Source organism: Callithrix jacchus, chromosome 4 (assembly GCF_049354715.1).
Source record: "Callithrix jacchus isolate 240 chromosome 4, calJac240_pri, whole genome shotgun sequence".
Taxonomy (NCBI): domain Eukaryota; kingdom Metazoa; phylum Chordata; class Mammalia; order Primates; family Cebidae; genus Callithrix; species Callithrix jacchus.
Window position 1 is genome coordinate 93,389,575 of NC_133505.1, and position 24,947 is coordinate 93,414,521.

The 24,947-nt window shown below is 39.9% G+C and overlaps 1 protein-coding gene across 1 annotated transcript in view; it reads left to right on the forward strand.

Moving 5' to 3' along the window:
* Positions 1-1,350: 1,350 nt before the first annotated feature.
* The window catches only part of C4H6orf163 (chromosome 4 C6orf163 homolog), a 29,583-nt gene continuing 5,986 nt past the window's right edge, over positions 1,351-24,947 (forward strand). Inside the window, exons 1-4 of the mRNA XM_035296301.3 lie at positions 1,351-2,130; positions 6,425-6,519; positions 7,964-8,071; positions 20,709-20,911. Coding sequence (XP_035152192.2) covers positions 1,983-2,130; positions 6,425-6,519; positions 7,964-8,071; positions 20,709-20,911 — 554 coding nt within the window. The 5' untranslated portion in view covers positions 1,351-1,982. The remainder of the gene's footprint in view (positions 2,131-6,424; positions 6,520-7,963; positions 8,072-20,708; positions 20,912-24,947) is intronic.

Genomic DNA, 24,947 nt, shown 5'->3' on the forward strand with positions numbered 1-24,947 from the left:
TTTTAAAACAGGGCAGTCCCAGGCAAATCAAGGCCAGTTAGTTACCCTCCCATCTGGGCAAGAATTTCTAGTAACACACAGGAAAGTCATTGGCACAAGTAGCCTCAGTTCTCAATCCAGATGATAAACTGTGTGTATACAGTAGTTCCCATTCTCAGTACAAATTCATCTCTTTGTTTTTAACTCCTCTCCAAGTCCCAGTTAACCCTTTTCTCGAAATCAAACCTGGCACAATTTGATAGTTACTTAAAGTCATCAGTCAGTTATCAGGCCGTATGTGTCAATATAAATTAAAGTGTAACTTGTGGTACACTTAGCTCAGGGCCCTATGGGAGTCATATTGTTGAAATTAATTTCACTGATGGCATTCACTTATTATAAAATGGTCTTCCTGAATAGATGCAGCATATGACATTGTCAGGCAATTTTTAAAAATGACTTGGTGTAATCAGTTGTCCAGATATTTGTGATAGGCAGAATTTCTATGGCTGTTTTCTAAAATTATAGGAACAAATTAGTTAACTGTGATTTTTTTAAAACCAGGCTTCATCATTTAGAATGCTGACTTAGTTAAAGTAATTTCTCCTTCCAGATACCATAATATATCCCAGTTTTATTACCATGGCACCAAAACATCACGTTTGTTAAAAACCTAAAAGAAATTACCTCCACTGTTGGCCTTAAAATAAATTAATTCTTTAAAAACCCATTTAAAAGAAAGTGTAGTAGGCTGACTAATACCCTCCTTTCCTGTAAATATGTCCAGATCCTAATCTCTAGAACCTGTCAATATGTTACTTTATATGGCAAAAGGGACTTTACAGATATGGGTAAGTTTAGGATTTTGAGACGGGGAGGTTATCCTGGATTAACTAGATGGACCTGGTATAATCACCAAGGTCCTTAAAGCAGGGCAAAAGATCGGAGGAAGAGACAGTGTCACCGAGGAAGCACAGGGAGAAAAAACTATATGATGAGAGGCCATGAGCCCAAGGAATATGAATGGCCTGCTGGAAAAGGCAAAGAATCAGATTCTCCTCTGAAACCTCCAGAAGGAACAAGCCCTTCTAACAACTTGATTTTAGTCCCTAACACTCATTTTAGACTTCTGATCTCCAGAAATGCAAGAGGATAAATTTGTGTTACATTTAAGCCATGAAGTTTGTGTTAATTTGTCACAATGGTGCTATGATTTGAATATTTGTCCCTTGCAAAACTCATGTTGAACTTTAATCCCCAAAGTGATAATATTGAGAAGTGGGGCCTTTAAAAGGTGAGTTAATTTATTCACAGGGATTAATGGATTAAGGGATTAATGGATTCTCATGGGAAGAGAACTGGCAGCTTTATGAGACGAGGAAGAGAGGCCTGAGCTAGCATGCGAGCTTAGCCCCTGGCCATGTCTTACCCTGTACCACCCCAGCGAGTTCCCACCATCCAGAAGATTCTTACCTGATGCAGCTCCTCCACCTTGGACTTCTCAGCCTCCAAAAACTGTAAGAAATAATTTCCTTTATAAGCTATCCAGTTTCAAGTATTCTATTATAAGCAACAGAAAACAGAGTAAGACAGCAGCAATAGGAAACTAATATAGAAAGTAGCAGGAAAATGAATGGCTATATCATGTTCCCTTTTGTCATTATTTGAAGTTGCTTTTATGAGCAAAGCTTGTCTTACCTAGCAACAGTTGCTAAGAAAGTTAACAATTTAATGCTAGAGTCTGGGAAGGAGCAACTGCTTAAATCTTCCCAAATCTGGTGCCTACACCTTCTATGGCAGGGGCTTTTGGTACCATTCCTTTAATGTTAGGCACATAACCACTGCCTAATCATGTGAATCATTTCATCCTTACCAGCCTCTAGCATTATCCTAAAACTCAGCCTCTTCCAGCTTTCTTAAACTTTCAGCTTTTCTTGAAACGTCTTTTTCTGATTCTAAGATTATTTTAACTGTAAATAGCAGAAGACACACGATATTTAACTATGATCAGAAATTCAGATTACACAAACTTTGTTTGCTGTGCTGTTTGTAATAAAATAATTCCACCAGCCCCTTTTGGAAAAACCTTCACACGGATCCATGAATACAAGCCACTTAAGACACGCTTTTACACTCACAAAGACATACTAGGTAAGTGACTTTATTGTTTTCCTTTGTTCTAACACTTCATAGCCTTCATTCTTTCTGTTACATAAACTTTTATCAGCTTTTTTCTCTTCATCGTTCTTGTCCCTACTGGGATGTTTAAAAATAATAGAGGTTGGAATACAGCTTCTCCACTTAACAGTTGTGTGTATTGGGCAGGTATTTAGCCTCTCAGTTTGTCTGCTTATATGGAAATAAAGATATTAATACCTATCTTACAGGTTATTAGGGTACTTTAATGAAGTATTTGTATCTATTATAAATCCTGGCACATAATAGTAAATGTGAGTTCATTTTGCCCTTGGCCATACTTGGGTACCTTCAGTATGTGTAGGAGAGGAAATATTATCTCTAAATAATACCCTAATTGGATGGGCATGGTGGCTCATGCCTGTAATCACAGCACTTTGGGTAGCCGAGGTGGGCGGATTGCTTGAGCCCAAGAGTTCAAGACCAGCCTGGCCAACATGGTGAAACCCTGTCTCTACTAAAAAAAAAATTGGGCAGGTGTGGTGACACGTGCCCGTAATCCCAGCTATTTGGGAGGCTGAAGTAAGAGAATCACTTGAACCCAGGAGGTGGAGGTTGCAGTGAGCTGAGATCATGCCATTGCACTCCAGCCTAGGTGACAGAGCGAGACTCTGCCTCAAAAAAAAAAATCCCAATAAATGTGGCATGAAAGTAGTTACATATAGATAACATGAGAACATTTACTGTGCATACATATGTATATATAATACATAAGCAAATCAAATTGTACTATAGCTTTCTGTCTCGCTTTTATCCCCATAAGAGTTTTCAATCTGACCTTGGGCCTTGTAAGTATTTTCCTAAGGACTCTCAAAATACTTATCTGATCCTCTCTTCCTTTAAAATGGTAAATGAAGGGTGATTTTATTTCACTCCTGATATTTGAAAATATGAGAAGTTGAAGAGCAGATGTGTTTGGGGGAAAAACCACTAAAATGTAGGGGGGAGATCAAATTGGAATCATATTCAAAAACATAAATACCAAAATTGTTTTTTTAGCAGTTAGTAAATGCTTAGTATGAATGATTCATTATAATCTCTAAAGTGATTTGACTTTTCATACCCAAGACAGTGTTTCTCCATTCTTAGATACACCTTAATGATTGATTCCTTATGCCTTATGGAATATCTAACCCAAACCTTAAATGGATAAGTTAAATCTATTGTTAGAAATTAATCTTTTCCATTCAATGGCCTTTATTTGTCATTGAACTGTTTTAAGTTTTTTAAAAAGTCTAAATTCTCTGTTCTTTATAAGTAAGTTCAAAAGCATGTTGAAATGTCCATAGAAGAGCTACTGAGTATTTCATAGTACACTGGTTCTCAATCTTAGCAGTGCACTGTATAGAACTTTGAAAATATATTAGTACAGATATCGAAACACAGACCCACTGGATTTAATACTAATCTAACATAGAGCCACTAAATTAGGACCTCTACAGTCAGGACTAAGCGTGTGTATTTTTTTCTTCACATTTAAATAACCTTTTTTATTTTGAGATAGTTTAAGTCTCACAAGTTGTAAAATAGATCAGAGTTCCCTTGTGCCCTTCACCTAGCTTCCATATCTGACATAATCCTGGTACTTTGTCAAAGCCAGGATATTGGCATTGAAACAATACTATTAATTCAGGTACAGACGTTATGTATACTTTTTTCCCCCTTAGCATAGAGTTTTATGAATTGTATCACATGTATATATTAATGTAACAACCATCACAATCACAACATGGAGCTGTTCCATCATCTCAAAGGAACTCCCCCATGTTACCCCTTAATTGTCACTCTCTTCTCCCCAAACTTGGACCCCTGGCAACCACTAATCTGTTCTCCATCACTATAATGTTATCACTGTAAGAATGCTATCTAAACAGAATCATACATTATATAACCCATTGAAATTGGCTTTTTTCACTCAGCACAATGCCTTTAAGATTCATCCAAGTTGTTTATTAATAGTTTGTTCCTTTTACAGTATGTGCATTTTTTAAAAAAGCTTTGCAGGGATACTTTTGTACAATCAGGGTTGAGGACAACTAATATAAAGTGATGGGATTTAAACATTAAAGAGGATAGTGGTAGCCTACACTTGTATCACATTTTTATGAAGTTCAACACGTTGATGGTCCATGCTTAGTCACATTTCATCCTAGAAAATCTTTTCTGATTATTTCTACATGATGTTGGGCTTTTGCGGTATGTGTCCATCTCTGCCATAATATTTGCTGCCCTGTGTTTTTAAGATTCACTGATGAAGTACTAGCAAAGACTCTATGCCACCAAACATATACTTTTAATTGCTACTGACAGAAACATAACTTAGAATAGACTACATAAAATGGAATATCTTGACCCTTTTAAGTGAGAAACCCAGGGGGGATCTGGCATCAAAGCTTTCAATCTGTCTAACTCCTTTAGTGAGTTGGCTTAATGGTTTACTGCTGCAGCTAGACTTACTCCAGCAGCTGGGAAAGGAGGCATATGTATCCAGATAGCTCAAAAAATCTATCACCAGGGACAGCAAGGGGTGGGGAGTTGAGGAGAGATAGCATGGGGAGAAATGCCAGTTATAGATGATGGGGAGGAAGGCAGCAAATCACACTGCCATATGTGTACCTATGTAACAATCTTACATGTTCTTCACAGGTACCCCAAAACCTAAAATGCAATTTAAAAAAATCTATTTCCTTCAGCTTAGAAATCCTAGAGTAAGGCCAGGCATAGTGGCTCATGCTATAATTCAAGCACTTTGGGAGGCCAAGGTGGGCTGATCACTTGAGGTCAAGAGTTCAAGACCAGCCTGCCCAACATGGTGAAAACCCATTTCTACTAAAAATACAAAAATTAGCCAGGCATGGTGGCAGGCACCTGTAATCACAGCTACTCGGGAGGCTAAGGCAGAAGAATTGCTTGAACCTGGGAGGCGGAGGTTGCAGTGAGCCAAGATGGCGACACTGAACTGCAGCCTGGGTGACAGTGCAAGACTCCCTATCCAAAAGAGAAAAAGAAAAGAAATCCTAGTGGAAAAAGACCTATATTCTCCTTACATCCTTACATAAAATCCTTGGCAAGAGCCGAGTTAACAGTCTTGAGCATTTGCCCAATCCTGGTCAATTATTGTGACCTGGAGGAGAGGGTAAAAAGGGCCAAGAAGGTTGCTATAATTGGCAGTCCCACCAGAACTACCCAAGGTTAGGGAGGGAAGTTCTTGACAGAAATGGATCCTGTTATCCAGAGAGAGAAGAAACATTGGGCAGAAAAACACACATGTTCACAAATGTCTTATCTGTGCTTATTGCCAAACTAGGCACCATCAGAGATACACAACAGTATAAGATGTGCTTCATAATTTTAGGATATGGAGCATCAAGACCTAATCACATGAAAAGTTAATAATTCAACACATTTAGCATGTGAGAAATAAGTGGAATAAAGAATAAAGACTAAGAGTTTGGGTCAGAGAAAGATATCACTGTGTGTGATTTCAGCATCCAGAGGGTTTGTCATTCCTGTAACAGTTTATGAGCCACCTCAGACAACCCATTCTGGCAGGAGAAGATGGAAAGACCCTGTGCCCAGCTCAGAGAGCTCAGATCTTGGCACCAGGTTCAGCTCTGTCTCTGGCTGATATTGTGTGGTTCTCTAACCTCCCTACACTTTCATTACCTTGTCTGGGTAGACAGGATATTACTATGGGAATATTATTTGGCAAATTAGATCATTGGCAGAAAAATATTAAACTTCTACCCCTTAGCTCACTCCACACTGAAGCAGTTAAACTCAAAAAGAACCACACACTAAAGAAAGCTATGTAATGTGTTGAAGGCATTTCACTTCTGCTCTTCTGATGCTAGCCCTAGCACCCACATAGGAGCAGGGAGAGAGATCTGTATAATGTGCTAAGACCTCTTGAATATTCACTCATCATTCTACTTTGGGTGTACAAAATGTGTTCTTTCCACAGGGCATTTATTTCACCTCCTCAGTTATCTGCTGTGTGGCCTGGGTGTGATGAGATGAATGACCAACTCTATTCAGGCCTGTGAATTCCTCTATTCTGTGAATTCCTTCCTAATCAGTTAGAGAAAAACTTACCCTTTCAATGGGTATCTTTGAAATATATATATACTGGCATCTCCTATAAGGATGTATCTCCTAAACAGCCCTCATAAATGACTAGATAACAGTGGAAAGGAAAGCCAGGAAGCAGTCGGTGGAGGTTTGTGACCCTTTCTCTTCAAACACACAGATACTGGGGCAAATATTCTGGAAAAAGAAGAACAGTTTCAAGAAGATATACTCAGAGAATGCATTGCAAAAGCAGAAGCTGAAGTATGGGCTCAGGTAAAAGAAGTTAGACATGAACCTAAATTCCATCTTTACAGTTCTTCCACATTCTGGATTTGTCTGAAACAGTCATATAGTGTAGTAGAATCAGAACTGACTGAATCCTGGCTGGCCGTGGGACTGTGGGCAAGTTCTACAACCTCTGTAGTCTTGGTTGCTTCATTGTATAAGAGTAATAATAGTACTCTTTCTATGGGATAGTTGGGAGGGTTCAATGAAATAATGTGCCTGGCACACAGTAAGGGCTTATTAAGAAGCCGGCATCATCACACATTTCCTTCCTTCTCAGCTGCCCTCTGTATAAAGGACTCCTGCTCCCTTTATTCTCATTTGAATGAAACCAAAACTAAAAGAAAAAAAGAACTAAGAAGACTTCTTGTCAATAGTTGTTTCTTATGGCCTAACATTTAATATATAGACCATCCATTTGTGGAGCATGTAATACCCCTGTTTTTTAAAATGCTTCATTATGGCCTACTCCCCTTTTCCTCCCCTCTCTCTCAAATCCTTGACACCTTGTTCATACAACTGCTGAATACTGTAAGGGCAGTTTGAATATCAGGGCTCAACAGTGGTATCCAAGGCATCAAACTGAAGCAAAGCTTCAATCCTGCAGCCCCACTTCTTCCAATCATAGAATGACATCAATAACTTCCTAAAGAGAATTACAGCTCCTTGAAAGCAGAACAAGCCACAGTGCTTAGAACAATGTTTCTCAGTTTCTTTATAAAATAGACATTATAGCAAATAGCATTGTCCAGTATTAATGCCAGCAAAAGCTTACTATGAAGATATTTTGAACATACATAATACTCCAGTTCTGCATACCCCAGATTTTGATTTATCTCAAAATCTTTGTAGTCATCTACTTTTATTAGTGGTAAAATTCAGACTGATTGTGAACCATCAATTATACATCCTAATACAAGGTGATGCTTTTGTGAGTAGTCCACAATTTGAATATAAGTTGATCTAGTGTTCTGTGTACTCTCTTCAAATAAAGTTCTTTCTGAAGACCTGATGTGGGGAACCAGCCTCTTTACTCAGCTCCTTCTAGCTTTGTGCATCTTTTCACTTTACTGTGTTTTCCAGATATTCCACAATGCACATATGTTACTTTGAGAGTCAATCAAGCAAGGAATAAAGTGCCAAAGAGGAAAGGCAACCCAGCAGTCTACATATAGTAAAACTGACTTGCCATTAGTGATTCCAGAAACAGCAAAGCTAGCCATGGATTGGGATGCGTTAGAGCATCTCTGGCTAAGGCAGACAGTTTGCTATGAGACATTTGAGATAGGAATGGGGCAAGAAATTAGGGATTCCATGGTGGTTGCTAATTTTCAATAAACTTAAAAACCTGATTTACCAACATCCCAGTAAGACATGTTGCTTTGTGCTTATTCTGATATATTAATAGATAAATGGACTCTTTCTTTCAAAGGCTAATGAACTTCAAAAACAAGCAGTGGAGAAAGCACTTGAAGAAGCAAATGAAAGACACAAAATTGAAATTCAGATTTTGAAAGAGGAACATCAAAAAGATATACAGGTTTTTATAGTGGCTTATTTTTGTCTTTTAAAAGTACTTACATTAGTAAAAAGAAAAAAGTTGGCAAGGGAATGAGAAAAAAATAATAAGTAAAATCTAGGTTGGTGTTTCATGACCATTAGCTGGGAACCCTGGAAAGTTCTCACAAGAGATGCTGAGCTCTCTGGAGCATTGATGAATGAGTGAAGAAGAACACCTAGCTTACTTCCCAAGGGAAGCTTTGCCTGACAAACCTTGCCTTGCCACCCACATACTGTGCATGACACTCTGATCTTTTTCATATCAGTCTTCACTGTTGTAATTAAATAAATGATTGTGTGGTTAGTTGTTGAATGTCTGACTCCCCTACATGACTGCAGCTTTCAGCAGGGGTGTCTGTTTCATCACTGAACTAGCCCTGGTGCCCAGCACAATTCCCTGACTTAGTAGATGCTCAAATAGTTGTTGAACAAGTGAAGTAGGTTGTTCTCCTCCTTCTCCTGGGCTCTCTGATTGCATCCTTTTTTCTAAATTTTCATTTACTGCACTGCCAGGAGGGACATCTTAGCTCTCTCTCAAGAATTTAAGAGAGAATCTCATCTCAAGATGTCACAAGATGAATGACACTAACCTGTAGCCTGTTCAAGTACATGGCTCTAGATAACTTACAAACTTGCAGGTGGAGACCCTGGGATTCATTGTTAGCTCAATACCTCGATTACAAAATCTGCTCAAAGGAAAAAGATACAGAACTATTTTCACATTTTGGCCAAGGGAGGGACAGGACAGGACAAGGTACAAGTAGGACAATACATGGGCAGAGGCTGGAGGAAAGTGACAGAGGTCTGGCTTCAGTTTGGCCTAACTTAACACTAATAAGCAGGTCAGGGACTGTGGGCCAATTTATTCATTATAGCAGCAATGAGCACCTACCATATGTTAGATCTGTACCAGATAAGATAAAATGAACTGTCTACCAGAGAGGACTTGCTTACAGGAAGGGGAACTCCTCCCCAGGGATGCTTAAGGCTAGCAAGATGCTCCCTGCTTCACTCCAGTGACCTATCTCAGCCAGGGTTGGCATGGTGCCTGAGGGATATTGGCTGTGGTGGCCCACTGCCCATTCCTTGTTTGAGTTCAAAATGTGAAGAGCATTTGTAGCATGTCTTAGGTGGCCTGCTCTTCGGCTGGTATGTACAAGTATGGCCATACTGCCATACTGGCAATTAAGGTATTAAAATACTTCTCTGTCAGTTGATAAATGGTCACCTGCTTGAGCCCTCTATCACCATGGTCACCCTAGTTGCTTATCCCACAGAATCCTGGACCTCTCCCAATCCAGCAACTTAAAAGGATAACTCATGGCTTGGCAAGGGGCTCTAGTTCCCTGCTATAATGCTGCAGCCAAAGTCCATTCAAATAGGTGGGCCCTACTGTGCTGATTGATACACATTTTGAATGTCCTTCCTGGCATTAGGTTGTAAAGACAAGGAAGATGTGATGCCTGTTTCAAGGTTCACATGCTAGTCTTTCTTTGAATAATGTACCCCACATAGCCTTTGAGGGGAGTTGATGTACCTAGTGCTTCAGTAGAAAGAAGTCCTAAGAAAATTTAAACGTAAATAGTTAAAGGGAGAGCGACCTTTCTGAAATATTTGTCCAGGGGTTGGGTATTTACATTTATACCATCATTTCAGATATTTTTTAATTTATGAAGGAATGATTTTTAAAAGTAGTGCATAGGGTTATTTCAACATGTTATGTCTGTAAGATACCAAGACATAGACATCAGTATTACTTCTCCAGGGCCTGTCTGTGAATCATCTGCACCAGAATCTATTCACTTGGGAGCCTGATGCAGATCCTGGGCCTAACTCTGACCTACAGACTCCATCACCAGCCCAAGTGATTCTCACATGTCTTAAAATTTGAGATTACCAATATATAGCAGAAAACCAAGTTTCTCTAGAACCAAATATTAAATTCTGATGTGTTGAGACCACCATGTATTTCTCTTACATGATGTTAAGAGTTTGGTATGTCTCAAATTCATGCCATTAAATAAGATTTCTAGATCTTATCTGATGGATAGGTAATCTTTTGAAAAGGTAATCTTTTGAAATACAATAATATCAAGATGAAACCTAAGGGAAAAATAAATGAAAAACTAGAGTAGAAAATATAATAAAGTCACAAGTAAATTTAAAACTTCAAAATATATATATGCCATGATGTCCTGTGCAATTATCACTGATTGGGCCTTGAGCTTTCTGGCAGTCAATGCAAAGAGAGAAATGTTGTGACTTATGTCTGATTTGTACAAACAAATCAGACACTTGAGAGGCTTAGATATTCCTAGTCATGAAACCTCAGAGAAACATCTCCTGAGGGAGACATTGTGTAAATGCTTGTCAAACATCTGTACAGTTAACATGATGGAGTCCATGAAGCTGTTTCTTATAATATCTCAAAATACAGGCTGACTCACTCGAGATGCATTTCAGTAAAAACAAATTTAATTGAGAGACCTTACATTGAATAAGAACACTGACAAACAGCAAGTTATTTAATTATTTTTGGAGCTTTAAATATGTATTCCACATGCTATGTGAGGCAGTAGACTGATTTTGATTTTATTACTACATAAAAGAGGGACTGAGTTTAATTATCTGAATTCCTAATTAGTAATTAGGAATCAGATAGTTTCTAATTATCTGAATACCTACTTCAGAACCCAGCCAAAGTGAAGGGCTAGAATGTCATTTTTAAATTCTATGATTTAGTAATTTATTGTATCTTTAAAAATGACTGAAAGAGTATAATTGGATTGTTTGTAACACAGAGGATAAATGCCTGAGGTAAGGGATATTCCATTTACCCTTGTGCGATTATTACACATTGTTTGCCTATATCAAAATACCTCATGCACCCTCAAAAATTGAAAATTAAAAAAAAAATCACTTAGCATCAAAAAAGTTCAGGCAAACAACAGTCTTACACCACCTTATTGACATTGGCTTTTTTTTCCTTCTTCAACAGATATTTGCAGAGTTCTAAATACATTTCATTCTGAAAAAAAATGATTGATTCAAATAGGAATATGTTATGGTGGTACTTCCCCTGTCTTAAGCTCAACCACCCAGCAGCCTCAATTACTGAAAATATACTTGAAAACCCAGAAGTAAGTTAAAATATCCCCTAAAAAGTTAAAGTCCTCTGACTACAAGAGAATAGCTCAGGCTTATTACACATAGCAAAACCTCTTCACCCCACTCAGATGTCATTATGCTTGATAACCGCAACCCAACAAACTTAGATGCTTGATTTTTCTTTTCTTTTGAAGTGGAGTCTCTGTAGCCCAGGCTGTAGTGCAGTGTTGTGATATTAGCTCATTGCAAACTCTGCATCCTGAGTTCAAGTGGTTCTCCTGCTTCAGCCTCCCAAGTAGCCAGGTCTGGTGGTGCACAATTGGAATTACAAGTGTGTACCACCACACCTGGCTAATTTTGAAGTTTTAGTAGAGATGGGGTTTTACCATGTTGGCCTGGCAGCCAGGCTGGTCTCAAACTCCTGGCCTCAAAGGATTCGCCCTCCTCGACCTCCCAAAGTGCTGAGATTATAGGCATGGGCCACTGCACCCAGCAGGGAGTTGCTTGATTTTTCAAGTTGGAACTAGATTAAATACTGGAAAGTAAAAGTAACAAAAAGGGGCCCACTGACAGCAGCTACAGCAGTGTCCTCAGCCTTATGGCAAGTAATTTTCTTGTTCTTTGAAGAAAAGAAAAATTCGATTTGATACCTGTAAAGAGCAAATACTAAATTTTAAAAAACAAAGCAATCTGGGGTCATTTCTGGCAGACATGAGTGGCTCCATGAACGTGAACAATTATTAAATGCCACATGAAGTTTTTGGCCCAGTACAATCATTCATCTTTGTCTACCAAGCCTGGATCATCAAGAAAGTATTAGATTGTTTCATAATGTTCTTTCTATGGTATTAAAGACATTTAGAAACAATTCCATTCAAAGTATTTTTTTATCAAAAAATTTTAGTGATTTAAGAGACAAAGCTTTCTGCATTACAGGAAACCGAGCTAGCATTTCTAAATGACCAATGTTTTCGTGAAAGTATTTTCTTTTCTGTTCTTGTTGTTTGTATATCTTTATTATCACTGTGAGTATGGATTTTTTTAAATTGCATTTTAGGTTTTCGGGTACATGTGAAGAACATGCAAGATACTTGCATAGGTACACATGTGGCAGTGTGATTTGCTGCCTTACTCCCCTTCACCTATATCTGGCATTTCTCCCCATGCTATCCCTCCCCATCTCCCCCCGCCGCTGTTCCTCCCTTATTCCCCCCAATAGACCCCAGTCTGTAGTGCTCCCCTCCCTGTGACCATGTGTTCTCATTGTTCATCACCCGCCTATGAGTGAGAACATGCGGTATTTCATTTTGTGTTCTTGTGTCAGTTTGCTGAGAGTGATGTTCTCCAGATTCATCCATGTCCCTACAAAGGACATGAACTCATCGTTTTTGATTGCTGCATAATATTCCATGGTGTATATGTGCCACATTTTCTCAGTCCAGTCTATCATCGATGGGCATTTGGGTTGGTTCCAGGTCTTTGCTATTGTAAACAGTGCTGCAGTGAACATTCGTGTGCATGTGTCCTTATAGTAGAATGGTTTATAATCCTTTGGCTATATACCCTGTAATGGGATTGCTGGGTCAAATGGAATTTCTATATCTAGGTCCTTGAGGAATCGCCACACTGTCTTCCACAATGGTTGAACTAATTTACACTCCCACCAGCAGTGTGAAAGTGTTCCTATTTCTCCACATCCTCTCAAGCATCTATTGTCTCCAGATTTTTTAATAATCGCCATTCTAACTGGCGTGAGATGGTATCTCAATGTAGTTTTGATTTGCATTTCTCTAATGGCCAGTGATGATGAGCCTTTTTTCATATGTTTGTTGGCCTCATGTATGTCTTCTTTTGTAAAGTGTCTGTTCGTATCCTTTGCCTATTTTGGAATGTGCTTGTTTTTTTCTTGTAAATCTGTTTGAGTTCTTTGTAAATTCTAGATATCAGCCCTTTGTCAGATGGGTAAACTGCAAAAATTTTTTCCCATTCTGTTGGTTGCCAATTCACTCTAATGACTGTTTCTTTTGCCATGCAGAAGCTGTGGAGTTTGATTAGGTCCCATTTGTCTATTTTGGCTTTTGTTGCCAATGCTTTTGATGTTTTGGTCATGAAGTCCTTGCCTACTCCTATGTCCTGAATGGTTTTGCCTAGATTTCCTTCTAGGGTTTTTATGGTGCCGGGTCTTATGTTTAAGTCTTTAATCCATCTGGAGTTAATTTTATTGTAAGGTGTCAGGAAGGGGTCCAGTTTCTGCTTTCTGCACATGGCTAGCCAGTTTTCCCAACACCATTTGTTAAACAGGGAATCCTTTCCCCATTGCTTGTTTTTGTCAGGTTTATCCAAGATTTTATGGTTGTAGATATGTTGTGTTGCCTCCGATGCCTCTGTTCTGTTCCATTGGTCTATATCTCTGTTTTGGTACCAGTACCATGCTGTTTTGATTACTGTAGCCTTGTAGTATAGTTTGAAGTCGGGGAGTGTGATGCCTCCTGCTGTGTTCTTTTTACTTACAATTGACTTGGCTATGTGGGCTCTCTTTTGGTTCCATATGAAGTTTAAGGTGGTTTTTTTCCAGTTCTGTGAAGAAGGTCATTGGTAGCTTTATGAGGATAGCGTTGAATCTGTAAATTACTTTGGGCAGTATATGGCCATTTTCACAATATTGATTCTTCCTAACCATGAACATGGAATATTTCTCCATCTGTTTGTGTCCTCTCTTATTTTGTTGAGCAGTGGTTTGTAGTTCTCCTTGAAGAGGTTTTTTACGTTCCTTATTAGTTGTATTCCTAGGTATTTTATTCTCTTTGTAGCAATTGTGAATGGCAGTTCATTCTTGATTTGGCTCTCTTTAAGTCTGTTATTGGTGTATAGGAATGCTTGTAATTTTTGCACATTGATTTTGTATCCTGAGACTTTGCTGAAGTTGCTTATCAGTTTCAGGAGTTTTTGGGCTAAGACAATGGGGTCTTCTAGATATACTATAATGTCATCTGCAAATAGAGACAATTTGGCTACCTCCTTTCCTATTTGAATACCCTTTATTTCATTTTCTTGCCTGATTGCTCTGGCTAGAACTTCCAGTACTATATTGAATAGGAGTGGTGAGAGAGGACATCCTCATCTAGTGCCAGATTTCCAAGGGAATGCTTCCAATTTTTGCCTATTCAGTATGATATTGGCTGTTGGTTTGTCATAAATAGCTTTTATTATTTTGAGATACGTTCCATCAATACCGAGTTTATTGAGGGTTTTTAGCATAAAGGGCTGTTGAATTTTGTCAAAGGCCTTCTCTGCATCCATTGAGATAATCATGTGGTTTTTGTTTTTGGTTCTGTTAATTACGTTTATAGACTTCCATATGTTGAACCAGCCTTGCATCCCTGGGATGAATCCTACTTGATCATGGTGGATAAGCTTTTTGATGTGCTGTTTCAATCGGCTTCCAGTATTTTATTGAAGATTTTTTCGTCTATGTTTATCATGGATATTGGCCTGAAGTTTTCTTTTCTTGTTGAGTCTCTGCCAGGTTTTGGTATCAGGATGATGCTGGTCTCATAAAATGATTTGGGAAGCCGGGTTTTGGTATCAGGATGATGTTGGTCTCATAAAATGATTTGGGAAGGACTCCCTCTTTTTGGATTATTTAGAATAGTTTCAGAAGGAATGGTAACAGTTCTGCTTTGTGTGTCTGGTAGAATTCGGCTGTGAACCCATCTGGATCTGGGCTTTTTGTGTGTGGTAGGCTCTTAATTGCGGCCTCAACTTCAGATCTTGTTATTGGTCTATTCATAGTTTCGACTTCTTCCTGGTTTAGGCTTGGGAGGACACAAGTGTTCAGGAATTTATCCATTTCTTCCAGGTTTACTAGTTTATGTGCATAGAGTTTTTTTGTAATAATCTCTGATGATGGTTTGAATTTCTGTGGAATCTGTGGTGATTTCCCCTTTATCATTTTTTATTGCATCTATTTGGTTGTTCTCTCTTTTCTTTTTTATCCATCTGGCTAGTGGTCTGTCTATTTTGTTGATCTTTTCAAAAAACCAGCTCTTGGATTTATTGATTTTTTGAAGGGTTTTTCGTGTCTCTATCTCCTTCAGTTCAGCTCTGATCTTAGTTATTTCTTGTCTTCTGCTGGGTTTTGAGTTTTTTTTATCTTGCTCCTCTAGCTCTTTCAATTTTGACAATAGGGTGTCAATTTTGGATCTCGCCATTCTCCTCATATGGGCACTTATTGCTATATACTTTCCTCTAGAGACTGCTTTAAATGTGTCCCAGAAGTTCTGGCATGTTGTGTCTTTGTTCCCATTGGTTTTGAAGAACTTCTTTATTTCTGTCTTCATTTCATTGTTTACCCAGTCAACATTCAAGAGCCAGTTGTTCAGTTTCCATGAAGCTGTGCAGTTCTGGGTTAGTTTCTGAATTTTGAGTTCTAACTTGATTGCACTATGGTCTGAGAGGCTGTTTGTTATGATTTCAGTTGTTTTGCATTTGCTGCGGAGTGATTTACTTCCAATTATGTGGTCAATTTTAGAGTAGGTGTGATGTGGTGCTGAGAAGAATGTATATTCTGTGGATTTGGGGTGGAGAGTTCTGTAAATGTCTATTAGGTTTGCTTCTTTCAGGTCTGAGTTCAAGTCCTGGATATCCTTCTTAATTTTCTGTCTGGTTAATCTGTCTAATATTGACAGTAGAGTGTTAAAGTCTCCCACTATTATTGTGTGGGAGTCTAAGTCTCTTTGTAAGTCATTAAGAACTTGCCTTATATATCTGGGTGCTCCTATATTGGGTCCATATATGTTTAGAATCATTAGCTCTTCTTGTTGCATTGATCCTTTTACCATTATGTAATGTCCTTCTTTGTCTCTTTTGATTTTTGTTGCTTTAAAGTCTGTTTTATCAGAGACAAGAAGTGCAACTCTCGTTGCTTTTTTTTGTTCTCCATTTGCTTGGTAAATCTTCCTCCATCCCTTTATTTTGAGCCTTTATGTATCTTTGCATGTGAGATGGGTTTTCTAGATACAGCACACCGATGGGTTTTGGCGTTTTATCCAATTTGCCAGTCTGTGTCTTTTGATTGGTGCATTTAGTCCATTTACATTTAGGGTTAATAGTGTTATGTGTGAATTTGATACTGCCATTTTGATGCTAGCTGGCTGTTTTGCCTGTTAGTTGATGCAGATTCTTCATTTTGTTGATGCTGTTTAGCATTTGGTATGTTTTTGGAGTGGCTGGTACTGGTTGTTCCTTTCTATGTGTAGTGCCTCTTTCAGGAGCTCTTGCAAAGCAGGCCTGGTGATGACAAAATCTCTGAGTACTTGCTTGTTCGCAAAGGATTTTATTTTTCCTTCACTTATGAAGCTTAGTTTGGCTGGATATGAAATTCTGGGTTGAAAGAAAGTTCTTTTCTTTAAGGATGTTGAATATTGACTCTCTTCTGGCTTGTAGGGTTTCTGCTGAGAGATCTGCTGTGAGTCTGATGGGCTTCCCTTTGTGGGTAACCTGACCTTTTTCTCTGGCTGCCCATAGCATTTTCTCCTTCATTTCAACCCTGGTGAATCTGACGATTATGTGCCTTGGGGTTGCTCTTCTTGAGGAGAATCTTTGTGGTGTTCTCTGTATTTTCTAGATTTGAATATTGACCTGCCTTGCTATGTTGGGCAAGTTTTCCTGGATAATATCCTGAAGACTATCCTGGATTCATTCTCTTCCTCACATTCAGGTACACCTATCAAATGTACATTAGGTCTCTTCACATAAGAGAGACTTTGGTCATTCCTTTTTGTGCTTTTTTCTCTAATCTTGCCTTCTCGTTTTATTTCATTGAGTTGATCTTCTACCTCTGATATCCTTTCTTCTGCTTGGTCAATTTGGCTGTTGAAACTTGTACATGCTTCGTGAAGTTCTCATGTTATGTTTTTCAGCTCCATCAATTCACTCATATTCCTCTTTTAGTTGTCCATTCTTCTTATCATTTCCTCAAATCTTTTTTCAAGGTTCTTAGTTTCTTTGCATTGAGTTAGAACATGTTCTTTTAGCTCACGGAGGTTTCTCATTACCCACCTTCTAAAGTCTGATTCCGTCATTTCATCACACTCATTCTCCATCCAGCTTTGTTCTCTTGCTGGTGAGGAGTTGTGATCCCTTGTAGGAGGCAAGTTGTTCTGGTTTTGGGTGTTTTCCTCCTTTTTGTGCTGGTTTCTTCCCATCTTTGTGGATTTATTCACCTGTTGTCTGTGTAGTTGCTGATTTTCAGATTGGGTCTCTGAGTGGACGTCCAGATTGTTGATGATGAAGTTATTTCTGAATCTTCGTTTTCCTTCTAACAGTCTGGCCCCTCTGCTTTAGGACTGCTGAGGTCCACTCCAGGCCCTGCTTGCCTGGGGATCACCTGCAGCAGCTGCAGAACAGTAAGGGTTGCTACCAGTTTCTTCTTCTGCTATCTTTGTCCCAGAATGATGTCCGCCAAATGTCAGTCTGATCAGTCCTTTGTGAGATGACTCTTTGGATATACAGGGGTCAAGGAGCTGCTTTAGGAGACAGTCTGTTCTTTATAGGTGCTCAAGTGCTGAGCTGTGAGCTCCTTTGTTCATTCAGAGCTGCTAGGCGGTACATTTAAGTCTGCTGCGGCAGAACTCATAAACCCCCTCTTTTTCCCCAGGTGCTCTGTCCCAGGGAGTTAGGGCTTTTTTTATGGGTATCCGTTGCATTGCTGCCTTTTTTTTTTTTTTTTTCTCTTCAGGGCTGCTCTGCCCAGCAAGGAGACAGCGTAGTCACTGCCTGCTGAGGCTTTGCTTAGCTGCTGTGGGTTTCACCCTGCTGCTGGCTCCGCCCTGCTGCCGTGTGTATTTCCCTGCAGTCCTGTTTATATGGGTGTGGTTAGAACTGCCTTGGCAATGTTGGCCCGCCTCTGTAATGGCGGACTCTCTTTTTATGGCGGGTTGCCTTGGCAATGACAGGCTGTGTCAGCAATGGCAGACTACCTCCGTAGGGGTGGAGTGCCTCAGTAATGGCGGATGCCCCTCCCCCACAGAGCTGGGCCATCCTGGTTTTAGCTGTGCTTGCTGTGAAACTCTCAACCCTGAGTGTTTCCACCTGCTGTTTGTTTTTGTGGGCGTGGGACCCGCCAAGCCTGATCACCTGGCTCCCTACCTCAGAGCCCTTTTTTTTTTTAAGTTGAATGGTTGACTCTCTCCCAGGTGTTTCAGTCACCTGCTGAAAGGGCGCTGGGATCTGTGTGATTTCCTGTGCAGCTACCCACTGTGCCGGCTGAAACAATGTGGCTGTCCGGGAATCTCCTGGCCTGGCTTTATGTTTTATGTTTCAGTACCGTTTAAACAGATGAATCGGCTAATCTGCCTTCCTGAATCTCCAATGGCCAGTTTAACAGGGCAGTCAGACCAGTGAATTTTGTACAGAGAGCCGCTGTGCTGCAGCGCCAGCCGAAACAGCCGCGCTGGCCGAAACAGCCGCGCTGGCCAAAACAGCCGCACTGGTGACCCGTGCGGCTCCTCCACCTGGGAATCTCCTGGTCTGTGGGCAATAAAGATCCGTCTGGAAATGTGGCCTCCACTCACCCTCTGCACTTTCACTGGCAGCTGCAATCCTGAGCTGCTCCTGCAACACCATCTTCCCGATCATACCCGTGAGTATGCTCATGAAAATATTTTCTAAATACATTAACTGAGACCCCTCTGGAGAGGTTCTTAAAGTTGATTTCTGTTGTGTTTCATTTTTTAACTTTTTACCCTTGAAGTAGCCAAAATGAGAAGTTGAAAACTTTTTCTCTTGAAAAAAGAGAAAGGTCTGTCTTTACAGATATTTTAATTGGTGAAATCATCTTCTAAGAAGCTAAACCAATTTCAGTTTTCCTTGTAATTTAGAGTTCTCTTGACTTTCTCTCAGCTTCAGCTGAAGATTCTCTCTGGACATTGTAAATGGAGCTGGCTCTCTCAGGGGCTTCCATAGAAATGGTGCTAAAAGGAATTGAGCAATCTTCAGCCAGGAGAACTCTCACTGATTTTATTCCTTTCCACTCTGGGTAAGATTACATTAAAAAAAGGGATTCTGCAGCTATTGAAAAAGAAATGAAACCCACTGTACTGTATTTTACAAGACTGTACAATTGATGAGTCTCTTGAAAGACTCCGGCATCACAGCCAGGAATGAAGTGAGAAACTGGCAGTCAGTAATCCTGTCTTCTATCCCTAGTTCTTTCATTGATGTGCTATGTGAAATAACTTAATTTCTCTATGTTCTTTTGATGTCTTCCCAAATAGAGATAAACATTTACCTTTGGGCCTGGCATGGTGGCTTATGACTGTAATTCCAGCACTTTGGGAAGTCAAGGTGGGGAGATCACTTGAGCCTAGAAATTCAAGACAAGGGCAACATGGGGAAACCCTATTTCTACAAAAAATACAAAAGCCAGGCATAGGTGATAAGTGTCTATAGTCTCAGCTACATGGGTGGCTGAGGTGGGAGGATTGCCTTAGCCTGGGAGGTCGAGGCTGAAGAGAGCTGTGATCATGTCATTGCACCCCAGCTTGGACAACAGAGTGAGCACCTTCCTCAAAAAAAAAAATTACCTTTAAATGAAAGTTTTGAAACACCTGGACAGAATGAATTGCTCCTCCTCTTTATAATATTATATTTCTACATATTGTTATATTTCTGTAACATGTATTACACAATTAGGTCATTGGCCTCCTCCACTAGACAGCGAATTCCCTGAGGACCAAGGTCCCCACCTTCTCGTGTTTGTAGCATCTGGGCCGCAGAGTGCCAGGCACACTGTGGAGTTAGTAGGCATTTCCAAAATGGTGACAGGGCTTTCCTTGAGCACAGTTTGTGAGTCTGTTTTCCACGGGTCTTGGTTTGACTAGTGCTTCCTCTCTTTGTTTGGTTGAAGGCCCTCTTCAGATCCTCCTTCCTGGAGCGTTGGAGGACTTAGTCCTGTCCTTTCTGTGAAAGAGAAAGAGCGCCTCAACACTAATAAGCTGGAGTGCTGAAACAGTGTGGGGACAGGTGGGCAGATTGCTGTGACTGTAACATCATGCAATTGTTTTCTGCCTGAACCTCAGATTCCTCCTAACCAGAGAAACTCAGGAGGCATGATAATTATTTCTGCCATTTTCCAGGTCTGGCTTACTAAAGCAGAATTACATTATGTAATTATGTCTAATGATAATATGATACTAGAATATTTGGACAATCAAGGAAAAAAAAGACCTTTAACCCTACCCCTCTAACCCAACTATTTTCTTTTTTCCTTATTCCCTTTCAATATTATCTACATAGATATTAGTGCTACATCGTTTGTACATTTTTTGTTTTACCTAACATCATATAAACAGAAGTTTTCCATATCATACACACTCTTGTTTTAAATCCTCAGTGTTAACAGGTACACTTGCCAGCAGGCAGATAAAACTGTGGTTTAAATAGCCTCTTAATGTGCCATTTTAAACATCAAATCTGTAATAGCTAAACCTAGTTTGCCATTGTTTCAGGAAATAACAGCTAAAACGAAGATAGAGATGTATCAAAACATGGATGACGAAATGAAGAGAGAACACTTGGCTGTGGAACAGCGCATGGTCCACAGAATCCAAAGGATTATGATGGAATGCCACAGAGAGAAGGTCGAAGCTGTGGAGAAAGCCAGGGCTGAAGAAAGACTCATTGCCCAGGAAGCAATCCAGGCCCAGAAAAGGTATTCCAGAGAACCCATTTGCAAATTAATATCTTCCTTTATCAAAATCAACCTGGAGAAACAGATAAGGTTATGATACATAGGTGGATATTGCCCAGTTTTTGTGTTTTTACATTTTTATTATGGAAAATACCAAATATAGGGAACAATTTATATTGTAGAGTATGTGTGTGGCTTAGGCTGAGGTGGGTGGATCACCTGAGGTCAGGAGTTCGAGACCAGCCTAGCCAACATGGTGAAACATTGTCTCTACTAAAACTACAAAAATTAGCCAGGTGTGGCGGGCACCTGTAATCCCAGCTACTCAGGAGGCTGAGGCAGGAGAATCACTTGAACCCAGGAGGCAGAGGTTGCAGTGAGCCAAGATCGTGCCACTGTACTCCAGCCTAGGTGACAAGAGCAAGACTCCTTCTAAAAAATAATAATAATAATAATAACAACAATAACATAAATACTCAAAAAGCTACCACCCAGTTTAAGGGATTGAAAATTGCCAACATTTCTGAAGCTCTCTTGTGTTCTTCCTTAATCATATCTTCTTCTTTTCTCCCCCTTGAAAGATAGCTACTCTCTAAATAGGGTATTTTTCATTCTGTGTCACCGGTTTTAAGAAGCCAAGGAGAGGAATCAAGAAACAGGTTCCCATAAACAGGTCATTAAAATCAGTTTTCACATTCTCTAGCCTAGATCATATACTATTCTGTTTTTGTTACTTTTTGGTCTTTTTCTTATTATGCAAGTAATGTATGTTGCAAAAGAAGTTGACGTTATGGAAACGTATAGAGCAAAAATTGCAAGTCTTTATCCACTGCTTCCCCTATACCCTTCCTGCCTCCCAGGGACAGTTATTTCAAACAATAGGGTCTGTATCTTTCCATGCCCTTTTGATGTTTTTACAGCCATATGTATGTGCATAATCACAAATCATTTTTACACAAATCAGCTCATACATAGATATATTTTAAGAGAACCAAGATAACTATTTCTATATATTTAATGATTCTTTATGGGAACAGGACAATAGTTAGGAGCCCAGGGATTGTCAGGTGCAAGAGAAAAACCATAATTTCCAGATTTTTTACCAGGTCATTTACCTATCCAAGATCACTGATTTGTAGCAGCAGAGCTGAGACTGAGACCTCCCTATTTGGCCTTCTAGTCTGTGACTGGTCGCTTTTGCTTTGCTGCTTAAGTTAATAAATGAAGCCGTTTCTATATGATTAATGGGTAAAATCTTTTTCATTAGAACTCTTCAGAATAGGGTCATAGGTAAGATCCTGAAGGAGGTACAAATGAATGAGAATGAGAGCTACAGCTGTGACTACTTAACTGGTACCTCTCTTCCTGCATAGACTACAGGTCATTGTAGAGGTAGAAGAGGAATATCAGAGAGGGGATACCAGGAGGGAGTTAAGGAATGAGTTGTGCCCTAATGCAGTGGAAGGTGGACCTTCTTTTCCTTTCTCTCCTGCCAGCCATCTGCCGGAGCTCTGCCCCACCTGTGGAAGCCTCTGGATCCCCTTCTCACACACACTTGTGGGCTCCTCTCTCTCTTGCTAGATTGTTTTTGCATCCCATCCAGCCCTTTCCTCTGTGAGATTTGATGGAAGGTTTTCAATGTCTGCCTTTTATAGAATCCGTAGACTAGGATTAAGGAAATGCCATGTGTAGTGTTCAAATATATCCAGCTAGAATGCCCATTTTGCCTATTTATGTTTCCCAAGTGCCTGGAAGAAAGTCTGGCACATGGTAGGCATTCTTGAAATATTTATTGAATAAATGATTTAAATTTGTTCCAATTAGTTGAACCCACTCGTCACACATCAGATTGTATTTCTAGACACTACTAGATTCCTCTGTTCTTTAGAGAATTTGCAGAAACTAATACATGGAGAGAGACCAGTGTTGAGAATTCTAGGCAGATCTTTTGTTTTACCATAAACTTTCATGAAGACTTAAGGATTCATAACACTTAAATATTATGAGAAATTTGTTAACTACATAGAAAACTTTTTTTGTGGATTTAGGTGATTAGATTCTAAACAGATTGCCCAAGAGACAGTGGACTCTTAAAGTTGAAAAAAAAAAAAAAAAATCTCTGTTTGTAAAGGTTCTAATTGTTTTCTAGCCCAAGGCAAGTCATGAATGAAGTGACCACTCAGGAATTTTTGTGGTCATGGCTGTAATTCCTAGTGACAGCTGCCCTTGCTCAATACCCAGCACATGCAAGGCCTTTTGTATACTTCTCTTGCATCTGCATATCTTTTCCTAGGAGACTCTATCATCCTACGTATCTTCAGGCTAAGACCCTGGAGGGTTAAGGCCTTAAAGGGAAACTAAGCAAACTGCCAAAGGTCACAGAGGAAGGAGGTGACAGGGCCTGAATTGAAACCTGGCCTTTTTGATGCCAAAGCTTGTGACCTTCCATTAAGCTGCCTACTCTGTAGGTAGAGAAGATATGAATTTTCTAGAGGATTTGTTCACTTCACTAGAGCTTATCAAGTACCGTCTGTGGATGTGGCACAAAATAGGGCCCTTCCTCAACATTGTGAAATCACTAGAACATGGCTGCCCCCAAAAAGCAAGTCTGGATGGACTGGTACAGATAGCACGCAAGTGCTGGAAGAGTTCAAAGTCCTGGAAAGATTAAGCAGTGTGTGTGGGGTACATAGTGAAGCAGGTTTTTTGGAGGAAGTTAGTCTTAGGTTGGGCTTTAAAGAGAAAAGGTAGGAGGTCCCACTTGTGAGAGAGGCAAAAGAATGAGAACAGAATGAGCAAAGACATGGAAGGAGAAAGTGTGATGTATAATGAGGCAGAGCCAAGGAGAGGTTCAAGAGTGTTAATAACCTGGGGATACAAATGCGCAGCTGAATGCTGGCATCTGGAGATGTCCCTGACCTGCCTAACTTCCGAAATGCCTGCAGCCTCCCGCCAGACCAGAGAGCCAGGAGTTCCCTATGTCCCAGGCAAAAAATCAGAATATAGGTTACTGGTAACACAATGGTTGCACCTCACTGAAATAGTGCTACCAATGCTATAGTTCTAATGAAAAGTAGATTAGGCTGGGTGTGGTGGCTCATATTTGTAATCTCAGCATTTTGGGAGGCCAAGGCGGGTGGATCACGAGATCAAGAGATTGAGACCATCCTGGCCAACATGGTGAAACCCCGTCTCTACTAAAAATATAAAAATTAGCTGGGAGTGGTGGTGGGTACCTGCAATCCCAGCTACTTGGGAGGCTGAGGCAGGAGAATTGCTTGAACCTGGGAGGCAGAGTTTGCAGTGAGCCGAGATTGTGCCACTGCACTCCAGCCTGGCAGCAGAATGAGACTTTGTCTAAAAAAAAAAAGAAAGAAAGAAAGAAAGAAAGAAAGAAAAGTAGATTAATAGCTTATTATGGACTAAACAGACAAATGATCAATCGCTAGTATGGATTTTCCATGGTTTATTTTTTTCCCTATCAGTTAAGATTGAGTTATTGGATATCAGATTATGTTTTTATTTAGTAACGTGTTTTCATTCTCCAAGAGTCTGCTTTATAAAATATCAGGCTGAATCTTATAAATTTGGACACGTACTACAACTATTTTGAAAATAGTTTCTCGCTAGTGCCACCCTGAAATATGGTGTGTATTTCAAAATTACAAATGTACAGCCTCATAGAGATGGCAGGAGAACCTCACTGCTTACAGAAAGCATAGACATTCACTTCACATTGGAACGGGCGTTGGGGGTTATGGAGCTGGACTTGCCATTCCTTCTGCTAGATGCCAGCCAGTCATTGGTGAGCTTCCCTGATGTCGCTTGTTGAGGTGGTTGGGCCAAACACTGAACACCTCTACTTGTCATATTCTTCCTAATGTGGATCCAGAAACTCTGGACCTCACCTTTTCCCTTGGCTTCTGGCCCTGCCCCTCCTCTGTACACCGTGATCCTTCAAATGTTTGAGGAGAGAGATGATGTCCAAGATTTAATTTAAAGAAAGGAAAGAAAAACCAAAAAGTACGAATTCCTAGTTCTTTCACAGTTCTTTCTC